A 17,061-nucleotide genomic window follows, 5' to 3' on the forward strand; every position below is an offset into this window, starting at 1 on the left:
GCATATTGGCCCTATGAAAATGCTTGTATCACGTAAGGCAATGCAGATTTATCTGGAGAAAAGAAAGGCGCTTATAAAGAGAAGACTAGGCTGAGGGTGCAAAGGTGCCTTGCAGAACAGATGGAACAAAGAGAAATAAAAACACCAAATCCTGTTCTTATAGGAGAGAAGGATGACACATTTGAAAAAAAAAAAAAAAAAAAAAAAAAAAGAAGAAAAAAGTGGAGACAGCAGAAATTAAGACAGGTAGAAACTGCAACTAAAAAAGAAAGAGAAACAGCCCCTGATGAACTTGATCAATTTTCCACCCCATCCAGTTCAGCATAAGAACAAGCATGCAGTTAACTAAACATTGAGAAAAGCTGTATTCATAGCAAAATGTGCAAAAGGATCACAGCAGGAAAGCTGAGGTGCTGAATAGATGATTTAAAAAAAGAAAAATCTATAAGTCCAAACAAACTGAGGGACCACATGGCAGTCAGCCCAAAATTAAAAATAATTAAAACCTTTTCTCCTTCAGCAACTTCAAAACTAAGGTGGATGTCGTCAAGAACTGAAGAGGTAAAGGGGTAAACTCAAGGAAAAAAAATTTTGCAATTGTTGTTGGGATGAGCTCCAGCCCTTCATTTATCGCTACTTTCAAACAAAGTGTAACACAACCCTAAGAACCTAGCCAGGTTAGAAATAACTTAAATAATGGACAAAACTCACAAAAGCTCACCGGTTCAGTGCAGCAAATTTTCTTAACTTCAGGCAAAAAGCTGTTATAGTCCTATAACGTTGATATGATTTGTTTTCCTCCAGCAAGAGTGAACAACATTCTTATATATTTTTTGTTACAGCTTTTAATAATAAAGTACGCATGCCCAGCATAGCCTGCCATATTTGATGTTGACCTGTTCATCATGGAATAAGCTTAGATTTATGTGATGTTAGATGTGATTTATTGATTATAATAACTTTGATTCTACCATACAGGTAGTGGTAATACTGGTATGTCTATTCTCAGTATTATTATTGTTATCACCAGTTTTATACCATGTGTATATATGGTGATGACTGTATGAGTAAGATATTTTAGTATTTCTAAATGATTATGTCCTGTGTCCTGGTTCGAATAAATACACATGCATAGACACTTAAGTCTTCTTTGCACAAAGATAATAGATCTTTATATATTTGGCTTGTGATGATTGTATAATTTATAGAAGCTTTTGTTGTTTTGGCATCCAAAGAACATGGAAGCAGTGGCATGAGTACAGAGGATGAGACAGAACAAATGAAAAATGAACTGATGAATATGGAGGCAGTTTGTTATGCAAAGATGAAGTTAGAACTTAGATTTTGTGAAAATTACCAGGAATTTTGTATGTTTCAGCAACAACATGCTTTATCCCAAAGAAGACAAAGAAAACAGGACCCTGCTGTATGCGGTAAGAATAACCTTTTTTGTGTGTTTTTAAGTTAAGATTATAGATGCACCTGTTCTGTGAGTGAACAGAGATAGTAAATGTGCGTGATGGACAGGTTGGGTAATACTAGGAGAAAGGGAAACAGTATGCTGGACAGTTCCACGGCCATCTTGGATCTTGTGCATGCGCATCTTTTACTCAAAATTGCAAGCAAATCCAATGCCAGAGGCGATTGACATTGGCAAAAGCAGTGAACATGTGCTGTCCTCCATTTCTTCAGTTGATAGCCTCCATTACAACTACAAAGTACTGTGCAAAGAAGTGACATTGCTTGCACAATAAAAACTACAAAATTTGAAGCAAAAAGTTGGGTTTTTTTTAAATAAATAAATAAAAAGAAGAAGAAGCCTACTGTTTCGCAGTTTCTGCCTTTCTTGGTCACCCTTGTTGTTCGCAATTTCATAGAGCGATTCAACTTGAAGAACATATATCTTTATCATGTGACATGCCTCTGTAGTTTATGTATGCACAGAATTCTTCAGTGGCTTTTTTGCAGCTTGAGTGAAAATTTATTGACAAGGCTGCTGGCACACACACACACACACACACACACACACACACACATCATACACATATGATGATATATACCTACAATTGACTGACTCAGCTAATATTGAGAAACTTTACATTCCATGAACTTCTGCAATGTGATCACAAGTTATCAAGAAATTGTTTGCAGAAAAATAACATCCCAACACAAATGGCTCCCACATTTTAAAAAATATTTTTATTATTCAAGATCTAAAAGAAAAAGTGGTATTATTGTGTGTTCATAGTGCATCAGAGAGTAAAACAGAAAAAAGATTGACATGGTATCACCATCAGTTTGTTGAAAAATTCTTCTTCTTCTTCTTTTTTTTTTTCCATCTTCTGGCGTTCTGCTTGAAATCATTAAGAAATCCACATAGTTACTTTTCACTGGTAATACTGGGGTAGTGTTTGTAAGTGATGGGGAAGTAATAATTTAATATGACAAATTTTCTAATGTTTATTTTATACATGTTACCCCTTTCTGTTTGCAGTGTCGGAACTGTGACTACCAGCAGGAGGCAGACAACCGCTGCATTTATGTCAACAAAATCATGCACGAAGTCGAGTAAGTTGATTCAGCTCTTGTTTTCAAACATATTCTTTTGACTAAACTGTTTCAGCAATTTATGTTTCACAATTCTAGTATCTACAGGTCAAACTTAGTAGTGGTACTGACCTGAACTTTTCATTAACCCTTTCACTTCTGGAATCTTACTTTAGGAAATATTTGTTATTTTTGCAAAATAATCACCAGCCTCTTAAAAAATGACAAACATTAAAATTACACACAAAATTGTGCAACAGAATATGTTTCTTGAAAGAAAATGAATGGAGAATATAATTATCATAATTACAGTGTTGATAGGATGAGATAACTCCCAGTCAGGGGAAGGTTACTAAGATTTTTTTTTGTTTTTGTTTTTTTTGTTTGTTTTTTTTTGAGGGGTGGATACACAAATTAAAAGAGCGGGGGGGGGGGGGAGAGAAAATTCTAATTTAATTACACATACTTAACCGCGACCCAGTAGTGCAGACTCCGGCAGGGGTTTGACATTCCTGTCCTGTGCAAACTACTATCCGCCTATTCTAACACGACCCCATACCTTCCTGTTGATGTACCTTGTACAGTTGTAGCATGTGATCATCATCAGGATAACGAGAATCTTTTCATTTGATCAACAGCAATATTACTGTCATTTTCCATCACATTTTGGTAGTTGCTATTATTGTGTGGAAAATCAAACAGAATTCTAGCCTCCTCAAGTACCGTACATCCTGGCAGCCACATTGACGCACTTAACAGCTTTCCACTTTTCAAAATGCAAAATACTGCACCACAGACAAGCCAAAACTTGCTGAGATATTGCTTCAAACATGCATTGAGGCATTCACCATTTGCAAGGAAGTAAGCATATTCAAATAAGTGGCTGGACAGTTGATAATGCAATTGCCCCTTGATCACGGATATATATCTGTAGGCGGAAGTGGAAGGCTTTAAAGAAAAGAAAATGAAAACTGGAATGGGAAGAAAGTGTTCCATTGAATACAATTGGATTGTTTTATAGAAATTTCGTTTGGCCCTGTCTCAAGGCTTTGTGTTACGCACTGAATGAGTTGTTTCCATTGTGTCGATGTGTGTGCACATTCATTGCCCATATCATTGTCATAGATAATTTTTATCAAAAAGCTCCAACAAGGAGCTGCCTACCTTAGCACAAATGAAACTTGATCGTTTGTCTGATCAGGACCAATGTAATCTACAATATTTGTCCTTACAGTTCTCAGCCCCTGAATCCTACTGATAAACATTCTGTTTAATATATGAGTCAGTTATTTTAGTATGCAGGATGGCCTGCTGATGTTTAATCTTAAAAGCCAGAGGGGAAAAGAAAATTATGAAACTGAGAAGAAAAATCAAGTTATCTGACAATGTACTTTAAGTTATCTTAAGAGGAATGAAGTAATGAGAACCTTTTTAGAAAATGAGACGGATTACTTTTTGTTTCTTTTGATGGTTGATAAAATCATAAGTGTGGTCTCCATGTATTATATTTTAGTTTAGCATGGTTTCTGTTGATATGACATATGTGTACTGAATTTTAAACTTACATTGACAGTGAGCTGACGCAGATTGTTGGGGATGTGGTAGCAGACCCCACGTTGCCCAGGACAGAGGATCATCCATGCATGAAATGTGGAACAAAAGAATCTGTCTTCTTCCAGTCTCACAGCACTAAAGCTGAGGTCAGTAATTTTAGTGCTTCTGCACTTTTATGTAAGTGTATTATATTCTTTTCTCACTTTCCTTAAATATGATAAGGTTGTAGCACAAAGAATTAAAAATTTAGAGCCAGAATGACAATTTTGGTACCATTGCTGAATAATGAGTTTTCCTTGACCTTGTCAGACATAACATACCCTGCCAAAGAACATGTTTAAGTATTATTTGTATTCCTTTCTGTTTTTTGCTTTTGTACCAGTTTCTTCAGTGCATTTTTTGTTGTTGTTTTTCGGGGGGGTTTTGTTGTTGTTTTTTAAAATTTTGTTGTTGTTGTAGTAATTGTTGTTTTTTTAAATAGTTTAGGAAGGCAAGGAGGTATACAATTATTGAATTAATGGAGAAAGTGATATGGATTTTCAGCTTAATAGGATTTGAGGGTAGTTGTGGAGGTTTTTAATCTTGGAAATTATGGCATATAAACTGTTGAGTATATACTCAATACTGTTTTGCTGATAAGGAAAGGAAACTGAACGAGTATTCAAAATCAAGTTATCTTCCTACAGTTCCTGTTGTCCTCAGTTTCCTTGGTGATGTTATCATAAAAAGTTATTACTTATTGGAAAGTCAAACTAATTCTTCCTTTACGTTTCAGTCGGGGTTTTTTTGTTTTGTTTTTTATCTGAAGAAGAAATGTTGAAAATTTACTTCCCTTTGTTTTTGTGTTGTGTGTAAATAATTTTTAGTAACACTTACAGCCTGATATATAGATTTTTTTTTTTACATGTACAGTTTGTGATTTTTTTTTTCCTGTGAATCAGCAATTAGCCTTATGCCTATAGGTGTTGTGATTACTGTGTGTGTGCAGGAGGGGATGCGACTTTACTACGTGTGCTCAAATCCACGCTGCTGTTACCGATGGACTGAGTGAATCACTTCATCTGCCTTCTGGATTACATGTGTTGGATTTCTGTGCTCAAAGAAGACTATGTGTTTGAAGCTTGACATGTGGCTGTGTTTTCTACAGGACAGTTGTGATGTATGCACAAGCACACATGTAAGGGATGTTTGGCTTCAAAATGTACAAATGCTGAAATAGACTACACTAAACTGGACTAAGCTGGACTACACTAAACAGCTTGTGATAGATTGTTTCTCTGAGCATTGTGCTGTGGAAAGAGTCTATTACTTGACATTTAAGTGTTGAACATTATTTGTCCTGGAGAGAGTGAGTGTGAGAAGAGTGTGTGTGTCTATGTGAGAGAGAGAGTGTGTGTGTGTGTGATTTGTCAAGATATGGATTTTTTTTGTCCAGGCATGTCTGTGTGTTTCATTTCTTTTGCAAAGTCAGAAAAATAGAAATTCTTGATGTGTGAAAGTTGTTTTTATTTTCTTGTGTTTTTCCTTGCCATCATTGAGATACTGCTTCACAACGACATGATAAGAGGTATGTACAGACCTGCCAACTGATATGTTAATATATACACAAAATTTTCTAAGGTTCAGTGCATTTTGCTACGCAATTATGCTCATGCTATGGTCAGATGGAAAAATGCTTTTCCCCAACCTCTCTTCCCCAGTTTGGTTTGAAGAAGGACACTCAAAGTGCAGTGACCCAGTGTTATCCACTATCCAGGCAAATGTTTGTGTCTTTGCAGCAACAATATTGGTGTGCTACTGACAAGGCTTGCTGGGGGTTGGCAGGTCTGTGAGTTCATACAAAGTAGAGTTGTAGCAGTTGGAAATAAAAATATGAACATCATGTCTGCTTGTCAGTGCAGTGCTGCATGAATACCTGCTGATGTGCAGTTGGTTGACAGTGGCTCCAGGTGTGCTCAGTCTGTTCAGCAGAAAGAAAGTAGTAACAGATGATTGTTGGTTGCTGAGATGGTGACATACAACATTCTTCAGCTCTTGATGTGATGGATGCTGCACTTTTTTTTCGTTTTCCATAGAGATAAAGAAGAGCAAGGCATTTCACATCACAGAGAGCAAAACATCCACACAGCCATGTATTGATAAATGAATGACAAACTTAATTGCAGACAACATCCACCTCTGGTCCTATTTTGCTACTTATCATGGGAAAATAAGACCATGCAATAAATCAAAGCCAGTGAAAAAAGCAACCCTGACTCTATGCTGCATTTTAAATGATTTGGTTTCTTTCTGTCGCCCAAACTGCTTGCAGTAAAAGTGCTGAAAAATAAATGTTAACATGGCAGTTAAGCCTAATGCCAATGCATAAAAATCTGGTTCACATATTTTCAATGGTAACTGGAAAGCTGGTCACTTGGTAGAAGAATCTTTCCATCAGTGCTGATATGTGCCTACAGTATCATCTTATTTGCACACTTCAATAGTGTGTACATGACCACCTTGTGAACACCAACAGTAATTCATGAGCAAAGTGAATCAATTTTCTATCAGACATGAACAGTTCTTCTTCTTCGTTTCTGGGCTGCAGCTCCCATGTTCACTCATATGTACACAAGTGGGCTTTTACGTGTATGACCGTTTTTACCCCGCCATGTAGGCAGCCATACTCTGTTTTCAGGGGTGTGCATGCTGGGTATGTTCTTGTTTCCAAAATCCACCAAACGCTGACATGGATTACAGGATGTGTGTATTTGATCTTCTGCTTGCCTATACATACGAAGGGGTTACCGAGATTTGAACCTGGGACCCTCAGATTGAAAGTCCAACGCTGTAACCACTCAGCTTTTGCACCCGTCACATGAAGAGATGATTACTGGTAAGCATACAAAGCAATTCTAACACACAGGCAAGCAAGATGCAATCAAGGCAAATGATACACAGTGTTGAGCATGTTTTTGCATTTCACACAATACAGTGCAATAGAAAAACAACTTCCTCTCCACATTAAATTTTAAAATGTCTTAAAAGGGGCTTGTAATGTACATGTGAGCACAATGATGTGTAACACTGAAAGTTTGCAGGGTTGGGTTTTTTTTGGTTGTTGCTTATTTTTGTTTGTTTTGGGTTTTTTAAAGGGTGGGGTGGGGGCATAAAGATCTGATACTCACCATTCAGAAGTAACTGATGATTATTTCAAGCAAGGTTTCCTCCAGTTTGGAAAACAACCCAAACCATCTTCAAACACAAGTACCACTGTCCTGTAAATTTAAGGAACTGTTGGAAGACCACATTTCAAATCATCTCTTCCTAATGGTGGTTTTCTTTCATATCCATGTCTACATGTAAATACCATATCATACACCCTGCCCTCCCTGAAGACACCCTTGTAGCTGTTCTGTCAAATCAATGGACTGGTTGATTCCTCACATTAGAATGAAAACCAAAGATTTTGCTCTTAATAATAACACCCATTCCATGCTTGAAAAATAGAATAACAAGAAAACCCATGTCCAAAACAAAAAAAGAGGATAACAAGAAAGCACATCTTTACAAAACTGATAGCCCATCTGCAAAAGATGTGTTTCAACGACATTCACTATCAGAATCAAAGATGTTAATATTATGACAACTATGAGAAAGTTGAATGAAGATAGTGAGAAACTCCTGTTTCATGCTCAGGTGTCACAAAAAGGAGAGCCATCACAAAACAAAGCAATGTTTGGAGATATATATCACACAGTACCTGAGCAATGTGTATAATGTTGGTTAATGCCCCGATATAGGAATTGATTGCTCATGTAAGCCTGTGTACTTAACATTTGAAAACAGGTGTTTCACTTGAAATGTTAGGAAACCAGTTTTCATGTGTGGCCTTTCAGCACCAGGTTACTTCCTCAGTCATCAGTGTCATTAGCTGATTCAGTGCCTGAATGGTGTTTCTGACTTGTTTCTTGCAAAACCTTATTTCAGTAACTGCAATTAACATGTAACCCAACCACAAGTTAATTTCTTGCAAAATTAGAAAACTTCAGAATCAAAACCCAAGTGTTGCTTGGTAACAAAATGCAATTTCAAATGAAACTCGTTAACATTTGCTTTTGTTGAGCAGACCAAGATAATATTCATTTTAAAGGTTTATGCGTCATACAAGTACTGCCCAGCAATTTCCTTAAAAACCAGGAAAAAGGTCCTGCATAACCTTATGGTGGGAGGGTCTGAAAATGGGGGATTTCATTACAAACTGTCTCACTCTGAAGTCATTAACTTGACTAGAATTGTTGTAGGGATAGTATATTTTTGTTCATCTCCCTCTTACCTTTCTCCGATCAGCTGTTAGACAAAGTAACAAAACAAGAATCCTGAAAGCAGATTGTCCTGGTAACTACACATCACTGAAGGAGTAAGAGGACAAACTGAGAGAAAAGTTACCAAAAACAAATAAAAAGCTACCCCAAATTTAAGCTGGCCAGTTGAATCAAGACTGGACCTCCCAACAACAACAAAGTCACTTGCCATATAATTCATCCCACAACTGGTGACTCTGCCTCCTCTCATCACATTCTGCTTTGCTTTGGTCCCCTCCACCATTCACACTTCCAACTTATTTAAGGATGTGACCAAATGTCTTCCTAAAAATGACCTGTTCACTGCTAACATCAACGAAACAGCAACCCAACTCACATTCCAAATGAAAACAATGGGACGAAGCACTGACTATGTGTTTGGGAGACAAACATGTGTGCCTCACAAAAAAAACAACAACAAAGAACCAAGCACACACACACACACACACACACACACACAAGAGATCACAGAGGCAAGTCATTAATACAAAAACTTTTGACAGTCCTGAAGTGTCAAGTCTTGATGCTAATTTCATTGTTCACAAACTGTATGTATTTTATTTGCCACACTCCTACTAACAGTCTTCATCTGTTCAGTTTTGCTTCTGTCAAATTCATTCTCTCACTGAATCACAGAGCGATCAAGTATGTTACAATGCCATATGAACTGCTTTCCCACTTAGTCATATGATCACACATCAAACCATCCATCTATAGTTTTTTGCTTCAGATATAACCTCTTTTACTGCCTCTATCACTACGTAAATGAATATTAATTTTGCTAATGATAGTGCTGATCCAGCAACTCTACACATTGATACTTTAAATATCTTTACACTTTCACCTTCAGACAGCCTGTCTGAAAACAAGCAACATGTGTCTTGCAACTTTCATTCCAATACCTTCTTTATTTGAAGGCATGTGTGTGTGTGTGGTCAAGAGCTGACAATATTCCTTTCTTTGAATGTATAACATGTTCTGCAAAAACTCTTGATTAGGACTATATGTGTTCACGTCTAGCAACCATTTGTTCTATTACATTTAAAAATCATAAAGTTAAAAAAAAAACATATACATTTAAGTGTGCACATGTGACCAGCCACCGTGGCGAAGTGGTTAGCGTTGCGGACTGATGGCTGGGAGGACGCGCGTTTGAATCCCAGCGGAGGTGGGTTTTTCGGCCCGTGGCTGGCTCCTACCCAGAGTTGAGTGTGCTGTGGGATTAAATGGGGAGACTGGGACCACACAGTTGAGTGTCATCAACTTCAAGGATGCGTCTTTGGGTGTGTTGCTCTAATTACCTGACCAACACTGCAAGTGTCTGTGTCTCTCGGGCCTGGTTAACGCCAGGATATCATTATGACAGGAAGCGTAGAGTACAGCCTTGTCACGCAGTCCCAAACCAAAATGGACCTCCATAGCAACATCGTCATCATCATCGTCATCCTCCTCCTCAAGTTCATTGTCATCAATATAAACAAAATAGTCTCAAAGTCTGTGGCCTTTCATGCCCTGCTCTCATGGTGATCTCAGTTTTGATATCCCTCCACTTCGGTTCCTGGGGTGAGTCCTGTCAATGTCGTCAGTGTCGGCAGATTCATTGGGGGCTGTTGTTTGAGGGACGTTGTGGTCTCCACTCCGGGAGGGACGCTCACTCAGTCTGGCTCCGTGACTAAGCCATTACTGTCGTTAGTAGGGGGCTTAGTAGCAGTGCAGGGTCTCCTCTGGTGTGTGGCCTCCTGGCGACCTAACATCGATGGTTCCCTGTGGACTGCCAATGCTGGAAATGCGACGGACGAACCCTGGTGTGGCCATGTATGGGAGAATCTAAATGAGCGGCGTGGGAGTAATGCCACTGAAACGGTGCAGATGATGGGGCAGCAAAAAAAAAAAAAGTGTGCACGTGTGTGAGCACACAACGTGTGTGTGTGTGTGTGTGTGTGTGTGTGTTGCTGGTACAAACTGGAATATACAGGGCAGGTCAAAAGAGTGGGAAATTAAATTAAATCTCAACTTCATGGCATTTTTACATTGGTACATTTCATTACCGACATTTATTGCTGGTAATATGCTCTTTATACAAAAACTTAACTATGTTGCCTCTTGATGCATGAAATTCCATATTGAAGCAGTTAAGGAGGTTCAGATGAGATTACCGAGAATGGTACCGGAACTCAGAGATTTAGATTACCACAGTCGGTTGACACAGTTAGATCTACATTCACTGAAATACAGGCGCTTTTGAGGAGATATGATTCAGGTATTCAAGATCACTAACAAAATTGATGGTATTGACCCCGACACTTTTTTTTCTCAGCTAACAAGTCTGATATAACTATAAACTCAAATACAAACATTTATACCCAGTTTTGCAGGACTAATATCCGCAAATCATCATTCAGCACCAGAGAACTGTTAAATAAGAGGCGTGGAAAGGCCGCAAGAATTCAGAGATTTAGTGAGTCGAGGGGTATGCTTCAAGAGGACCTAAATCGATTACAGCAATGGTCCATGGACTGGCAACTCCGTTTCCATCCAGATAAATGCAGCGTCCTAAGATTGGGCAACCCTAAGGAAGCAGCCCACTACTGCATGAGAGGACGGGATCCTCTGGGAGTGGAGTGCACACATTGGCTGGAGGAGAGTGACGTACAGAGAGACCTGGGTGTACTGGTGGACAAAGACCTAAGCTTCAAAAATCATGTGGCACATGCAACAGCAAAAGCCAACAAAGTCCTAGGGGTCATAAGAAGGTCTTTCGACCATCTCACGCCAGAAACCTTTGTCTCGCTCTATAAGTCCCTGGTGAGACCAGTCATTGAATATGGTCATTCAGTTTGGCAGCCAAGACACAAGACCCTACGCACTGACATAGAGGATGTACAGAGGCGAGCAACCCGCCTGATAGGCTCCCTGAAGCAGCTCTCCTACTCAGAGCGTCTCGCTAGTCTGAGACTGCCTAGCCTGGAACATCGCCGAACAAGAGGTGACATGATAGACGTGTACAAGTACGTACACGGAATATACAACACAGATCGACCCATGCTGCACCTCTTTCAAGGCAGGGACACCCGGGGAAACACCCTCAAGCTGGCCAAGGGTCATTGCAGGCTGAGCTTGCGTGCTGGGTATTTTTCCCAGAGAGTCGTCACTGTATGGAATGGCCTCCCTGATAGTGTGGTGACCGCCCCATCAGTAAACGCCTTTAAAAATAGACTGGACACGCATTGGAAGAGCCTGCCTACACTGTACGACCCAGCCTGTCACCATTAATATGCCACGCATGCTGCATAATAAGTGGGAGATATTTTCTGGATCGGTGAACAGGCCGGTTAGGCCTTCAACACCGCAATATACAAGTACAAGTAAATACAAGTACAAGTACAAGAATTAATTTTTGCCCCAGATACTGAACCTGTACCTGTACCTGAAATCTTGTCAAAACACATCTAACATTTCTATCTAAATGTAACAAAATGTACAAATCCATGTCGTGATTTTTGTTTTAAAATGGCTATTCAAGTGTTGTCATTTACATAAAGACTTATGCCCGTTTCGTCCACATGTGAAATTAACCAGAAAACTGCAATGGATATCCAAAATCCTATGAAAACAATTCCATTGAGTAAAGTGCGACATTACCCCTTTCAGGTTTTTTTGTTTTTGTTTTTGTTTTTTTCCCGGAGACAGACATGAATTATGTGAAATGTGCAGCGTGGGTGGAAACACTGATTTGAATAAATCTCTATTTTTAGATCAGTGGGGCAGAAAATGAAATCGAAAGTTGCTCGCGGCTTTTAGACATATTGAATCAAATTAATGTTTCATTGGAATCTTCGATAACAAAACGTCACGTTTAAATTATTTAAAACATGAACAATGAGCAATTGAAAAGCATAGTATAATCAATGTATATGCTCGAAAAAAGACACATTCTGTGACTTTTTTCTGTTTAGTGCATTAAGACATAATATACGACCGTCTGGGTCGTCTGCGTGAGTGTCAGACGCAGCCGGTTATTTCAAGCCACATCAGCCAAGACTGAAACACGGGCATAAACGATTGTCTGTTCGTGCTTAGCATCAGCAAACCGTTGTTGTGAACAAAAATGGCAGACTCCCGACCGTATGATTTAATAATTTTTGGAGCTACGGGCTTCACTGGGCAGTTTGTTGTGGACGAAGTCGCAAGAGTGGAAGAGGAGGAAGAGACTTTGTCATGGGCTGTTGCAGGACGGACCATGGAGAAACTTCAAAAAGTCTTGGCTCAGTCGTCAAAACGGACAGGTATGTGAAGCATACATACATAAAAAAAGAAAAGAAAAGATTCATATCTATATTTCAAGGTTTATATGAGAAAGAACCCCAATTCCTGCATTAAAAGGTCATTTCATTTTCACAAGTTTCTAAAAATTGTTTGCTTTTTGTTTCTTTGTTGTGTACTGGTGCAGGTAAAGCTTTCTGTTTGTGTCGTCAGGACAATTTTGAATGCAGGCATGCCACAGTCCACAACTAATCCCATTCACTCCAACTTTTAAACTGATTTCCAAGGTAGCTTTTTTCATGACATGGGGTCATAAGTGCATGGATGTGTGCATGCGTTTGCGCGCACACACACCTCTCATGCACACAGCACACACACAGACCACAAAGTGCAAAGACATCAACAGAACTAGTGCACACACATGCGCACACATACACAGAGCAACACACCCACATGCACATGCACACACTGAGAAAATGACATGACACATATATCAAGTGTCACAGCTATTAGGCTTTGTCAGCCTTTTGCCTGATCAATTAGGACTTTAAAAAAAACAACTTTATATATAAGAGTGTGCAGTTACTAATGTTATGGCTAGCTTCCCATGGAGAATTAACTTAGAACCCATAATCCTTCCAGTGTTTATCTAATAAATTCTTAAAACTGCTCAGTGATGGTGTTCCTGCAGTGACAATGTTACTGGGCAGATTATTCCAGAAGTTAACAACCCTGTTTGTAAAAAAAGTGTGAAAAAAGGTTTCATTTGGTGAATGTCTTCATTAGTTTTAGTGGATGTCCCCTGGTATGATTACTGTCCATTAGAGTGAAACGGTTGTGTCTAGTGCTCTTATCATAAAGTCCATGTAGCTTTTTTTTAAAATTTATTTTGTTAAAAAATTTTTTTTTTTACTTAATTACTGTAGCATTAATGATGTATAAGGCATCAGGCTCAGCACCAAAATCAAAACCTACAGAGCTTTTGTGCTGACCACCTTGTTGTACTGCTGTGAAACATGGACGACGTATTGCCGTCACATTCAACAACTTTAGCAGTTTCACCAGAGATGCCTACGAAAGATCCTTGGCATAACGTGGCAAGTGGCAGGACAGGGTCACCAACCTCGGAGCTGCCTGCCCAACATCGAAAGCCTGCTGATCCAGTGCCAGCTACGCTTGACAGGACACGTCCGCATAACAGACAGCAGGATCCCGAAGATGCTCTTGTATGGCCAGCTGAAGGAAGGCCACCGCAAACTTGGAAGACCCTGCAAGCGCGTCAAGGACACCTTGAAGATAAACCTCAAAGCCTGTGGCATAGACATTGACTGCTTTCGCTGGAGGATGCTGTGCTCTAGTGGCATAAAGACGTTTGAAAACAAGAGATTGCTGGCCATTAAGGAGAAGCGTGAGCGAAGGAAGCCGGGCTCAACTTATGGAGACATTTTCCCTTGCAACACCTGTGGGAAGTGCTGCGCATCCTTTTCTCCCATATGAGGACACACACCAGCAGATAAGCCTGCCTGCCTACTCATCCGTCGGTCCGACGGGAGACTCCATCAATGATGTATACACCCCACCACTACCTCCCCAACCCCCGCCACCCCTCCACACACATACTTAAACACTGAAGCTTAACAAGTCACAAATGTAGCAGACAAGTTTTGAATTTTATTTGATTATTATTTTATTTTATTCTATTTTATTTTTTGTTCGTCTTTGTGTGGTGGTGGTTGTTTTTTCGGTTGTTTTTTTTTCATGGCACCTTGACATTTTTACTTCATTGATCAGGCTGAAGACACTTGAGATGGAATTGTGTGTTGAAAACCACTGGAATGTAAATTTAAACTTAAACTAGATTGACTAAGTCAGCTGTATCGCCTGAAGAAGAGACATTTTGAACATCGGAGGGAATACATATCCCAATTTAGAGGCTATGGCAATGTTCCAAAAGGCAAAAGTATGCATCTCAGTCAGTGAATCAGAAGGTTACTCAGCAAAAACTTCATGCATACACACACACACACACACACACACACACACACACACACACACACACACACACACACACAATAAATATTGTTTAGACAGTGGTCCGAAAATACTAATTTATTTTCATTTTGCACTGACTCAGAACTTAGAAAAAAGATCAAGTATGATACGAACTTAGATTTTAAGTGAAAGGCCAGTCATACCCATTTAAGATATATATATATATATATATTTAATTGAGCTAATGTGTTGAGAAAATCACTGTACAATTTTGTAGTTATACAATACAGTCCTCCAGATTTGAGTTGGGGAAAAGTATGAGTCACAGAACATCAGCTGTCGCCTATGATCCGGATACTTCAGTTTTGTAAACAGGATTTTATTGATGAGGATTTGAAGTGATGGATGTCGCAAGATGTGTATTTGATTCTGTCTGTTGTCTGTCACCCAGTAAGTGGTCAGTTTGTTCAAGATGAAGACAGAAGAGGAGGAATGGTGTTGTATTGAATTTAAAAGAAAAAGAAAAAAGAAAGAAGAAATTTTTAAGTGAAACAGTTCTTTACAGGATAAAAAGCAGCATGCATAACAATGTATAGCTAGACTTTTTTCTTTCTTTTAGATGGCAAACTTTGGATTCAGAGCTGCTATTTATTTTTAGGCATAACAGTGTATAGCTGGACTTTTTTCTTTCTTTTAGATGGCAAACTTTGGATTCAGGGTTGCTATTTATTTTTAGGCATGACTCATTTGTGTTTGTTGAGCATGAATCATATGTTATTTCCTTTAACTCATCCTCCCTTCCCCAAGCTGATGCTTTAAGGTACACAGGTCATTTTCTATCTTTAGATTTTCAATGTAAAATGTTAACAAAATCAGTATAAGAATTAAGAGGTGAACAAAGCAGAGCACTGGGTAGTCCTTGTATAAGATTTATGTTGTTTTAGAAAGTAAAGCTAGGAAATGATAGTTGTAAAATATATTGTAAAGGAACAGATCTTTTTGAAGTGTTTCACAGGCAAAAGTGGAAGTAGTAGTCTCCCCATAACTGAAAAAGAGATAATCAAGAACTTGCAGGTTTCCTCAGTCATATGATATGGTCTTCTGTGTACATTTTTTTTTCTAATGCTGCAGTGCTTTAGGCAGAATACACAGAATTCCCAGTTAGTATGGTTCCTACTGTGAGCTCTGTGAGTGTGGATGTGAGTGTCACTCTGTGTGTGTGTGTGTGTGTGTGTGTGTGTGCACGTATACATTTATGTGCATGTGATGTTGCAGGGAAATACTTTGTTTGTAGATCTGTGTGAGTGATTGCATGTATGTGTGAGTGTGTTCAAAGAATGAAAAAAGAAAAAAAAATTTTCAGCTTTTTTTAATAATAAAAAAAAAAATTAACATATCACAAACAACAGTGGGAGATGTACAGTGACATAATCAACTTTTTTTTTTTATCAAGTCATTCATTTTACATTATCTGATGGTGAGTTGTTCTGTTTCAGTCATTGCATTAGCTCACTTAGCAGACATAGCATGATACCAGTCTAGTTTAACTGTGAGGTTTGATCAAATGCTGCAGCACATTTGATCAATACCAGTTACTCAGTGTGTCACAAGTTGACTGGCACATCCTGTTTCATGAGGTGCACACTGAGCTGTCAGCACACACACACACACACACACACACACACACACACATACACATTGACATATTACATCCGCATACACAGTGACATGCATACATACATGGAAACATATACTCAAGACAGACACACTCACATGATGTATTTATGCGCATGGATGCACATACACATGCGCACGTACCTAAATGTGAAGTCATCAATAAATTAGCCTTGGCCACTGACCTTGATGCAGAGGACAGTGCACCCTTTTATAGATAATGCCAACAATTTGTCAGTGTTCACCTTGTCAGCTGGCTTCATCTAGTCAGTGTCATTGATCTATGTTGTGGTGCACTTGTGTCTGTTGACCTTGGTTAACTTCTTGGGCTGTCAATAGGGTAGACCTTCACCTTTTGTTTGTGTGCTGGTTTTGTTTGTTTACGCCAACTTGCACAGGGTGAAGGTCATGCTCTTACTGGTCTTAGTCATAGGATTTGCTCTGCAAGTGATCCAGATTGGTGCACATGTAATTTAATAGTTGACTGTAAATCAGTTCACTCTTTCAGAGGCTTGATTTCATATATGTATCATATAGCTTTCTTTGTCATAGAATGCATTCTGCGATGATAAATTACCTGTATAAACACACAAACACTCATGTGTACTTGAATCAATAACTCTAGGTGTGTATATGCATGTGTGAGAATATGTGTGTCTGTGCGTTTGTATGTGTGTGCGCGCAATCA

At 38.9% G+C, this 17,061-nt stretch overlaps 3 protein-coding genes across 5 annotated transcripts in view; 2 read left to right on the plus strand and 1 right to left on the minus strand.

Moving 5' to 3' along the window:
• LOC143296520 (DNA-directed RNA polymerase II subunit RPB9-like) overlaps positions 1-5,983 on the plus strand; it is a 7,774-nt gene extending 1,791 nt beyond the window's left edge. The window contains exons 2-5 of the mRNA XM_076608517.1: positions 1,379-1,433; positions 2,495-2,568; positions 4,121-4,247; positions 5,090-5,983. Of these exons, the coding sequence (XP_076464632.1) occupies positions 1,379-1,433; positions 2,495-2,568; positions 4,121-4,247; positions 5,090-5,152 (319 nt within the window). The 3' untranslated portion in view covers positions 5,153-5,983. The remainder of the gene's footprint in view (positions 1-1,378; positions 1,434-2,494; positions 2,569-4,120; positions 4,248-5,089) is intronic.
• LOC143296518 (DNA-directed RNA polymerase II subunit RPB9-like) overlaps positions 1-16,698 on the minus strand; it is a 27,830-nt gene extending 11,132 nt beyond the window's left edge. Inside the window, exons 1-2 of one of the 3 annotated variants that reach the window (XM_076608515.1) lie at positions 16,559-16,641; positions 6,017-6,061 (exon numbers count right to left, since the gene is read on the minus strand). The gene's annotated coding sequence lies outside the window, so the exon portion shown is untranslated. Of the gene's footprint in view, positions 1-6,016; positions 6,062-16,558 lie in introns of all 3 variants that reach the window. The other 2 variants (XM_076608516.1, XM_076608514.1) reach the window with 2 other exon arrangements.
• The window catches only part of LOC143296521 (saccharopine dehydrogenase-like oxidoreductase), a 29,492-nt gene continuing 24,849 nt past the window's right edge, over positions 12,419-17,061 (plus strand). The window contains exon 1 of the mRNA XM_076608519.1: positions 12,419-12,730. Within this exon, the coding sequence (XP_076464634.1) occupies positions 12,553-12,730 (178 nt within the window). The 5' untranslated portion in view covers positions 12,419-12,552. The remainder of the gene's footprint in view (positions 12,731-17,061) is intronic.

The sequence above is a fragment of the Babylonia areolata genome, chromosome 21 (genome assembly GCF_041734735.1).
Source record: "Babylonia areolata isolate BAREFJ2019XMU chromosome 21, ASM4173473v1, whole genome shotgun sequence".
Taxonomy (NCBI): Eukaryota; Metazoa; Mollusca; class Gastropoda; order Neogastropoda; family Buccinidae; genus Babylonia; species Babylonia areolata.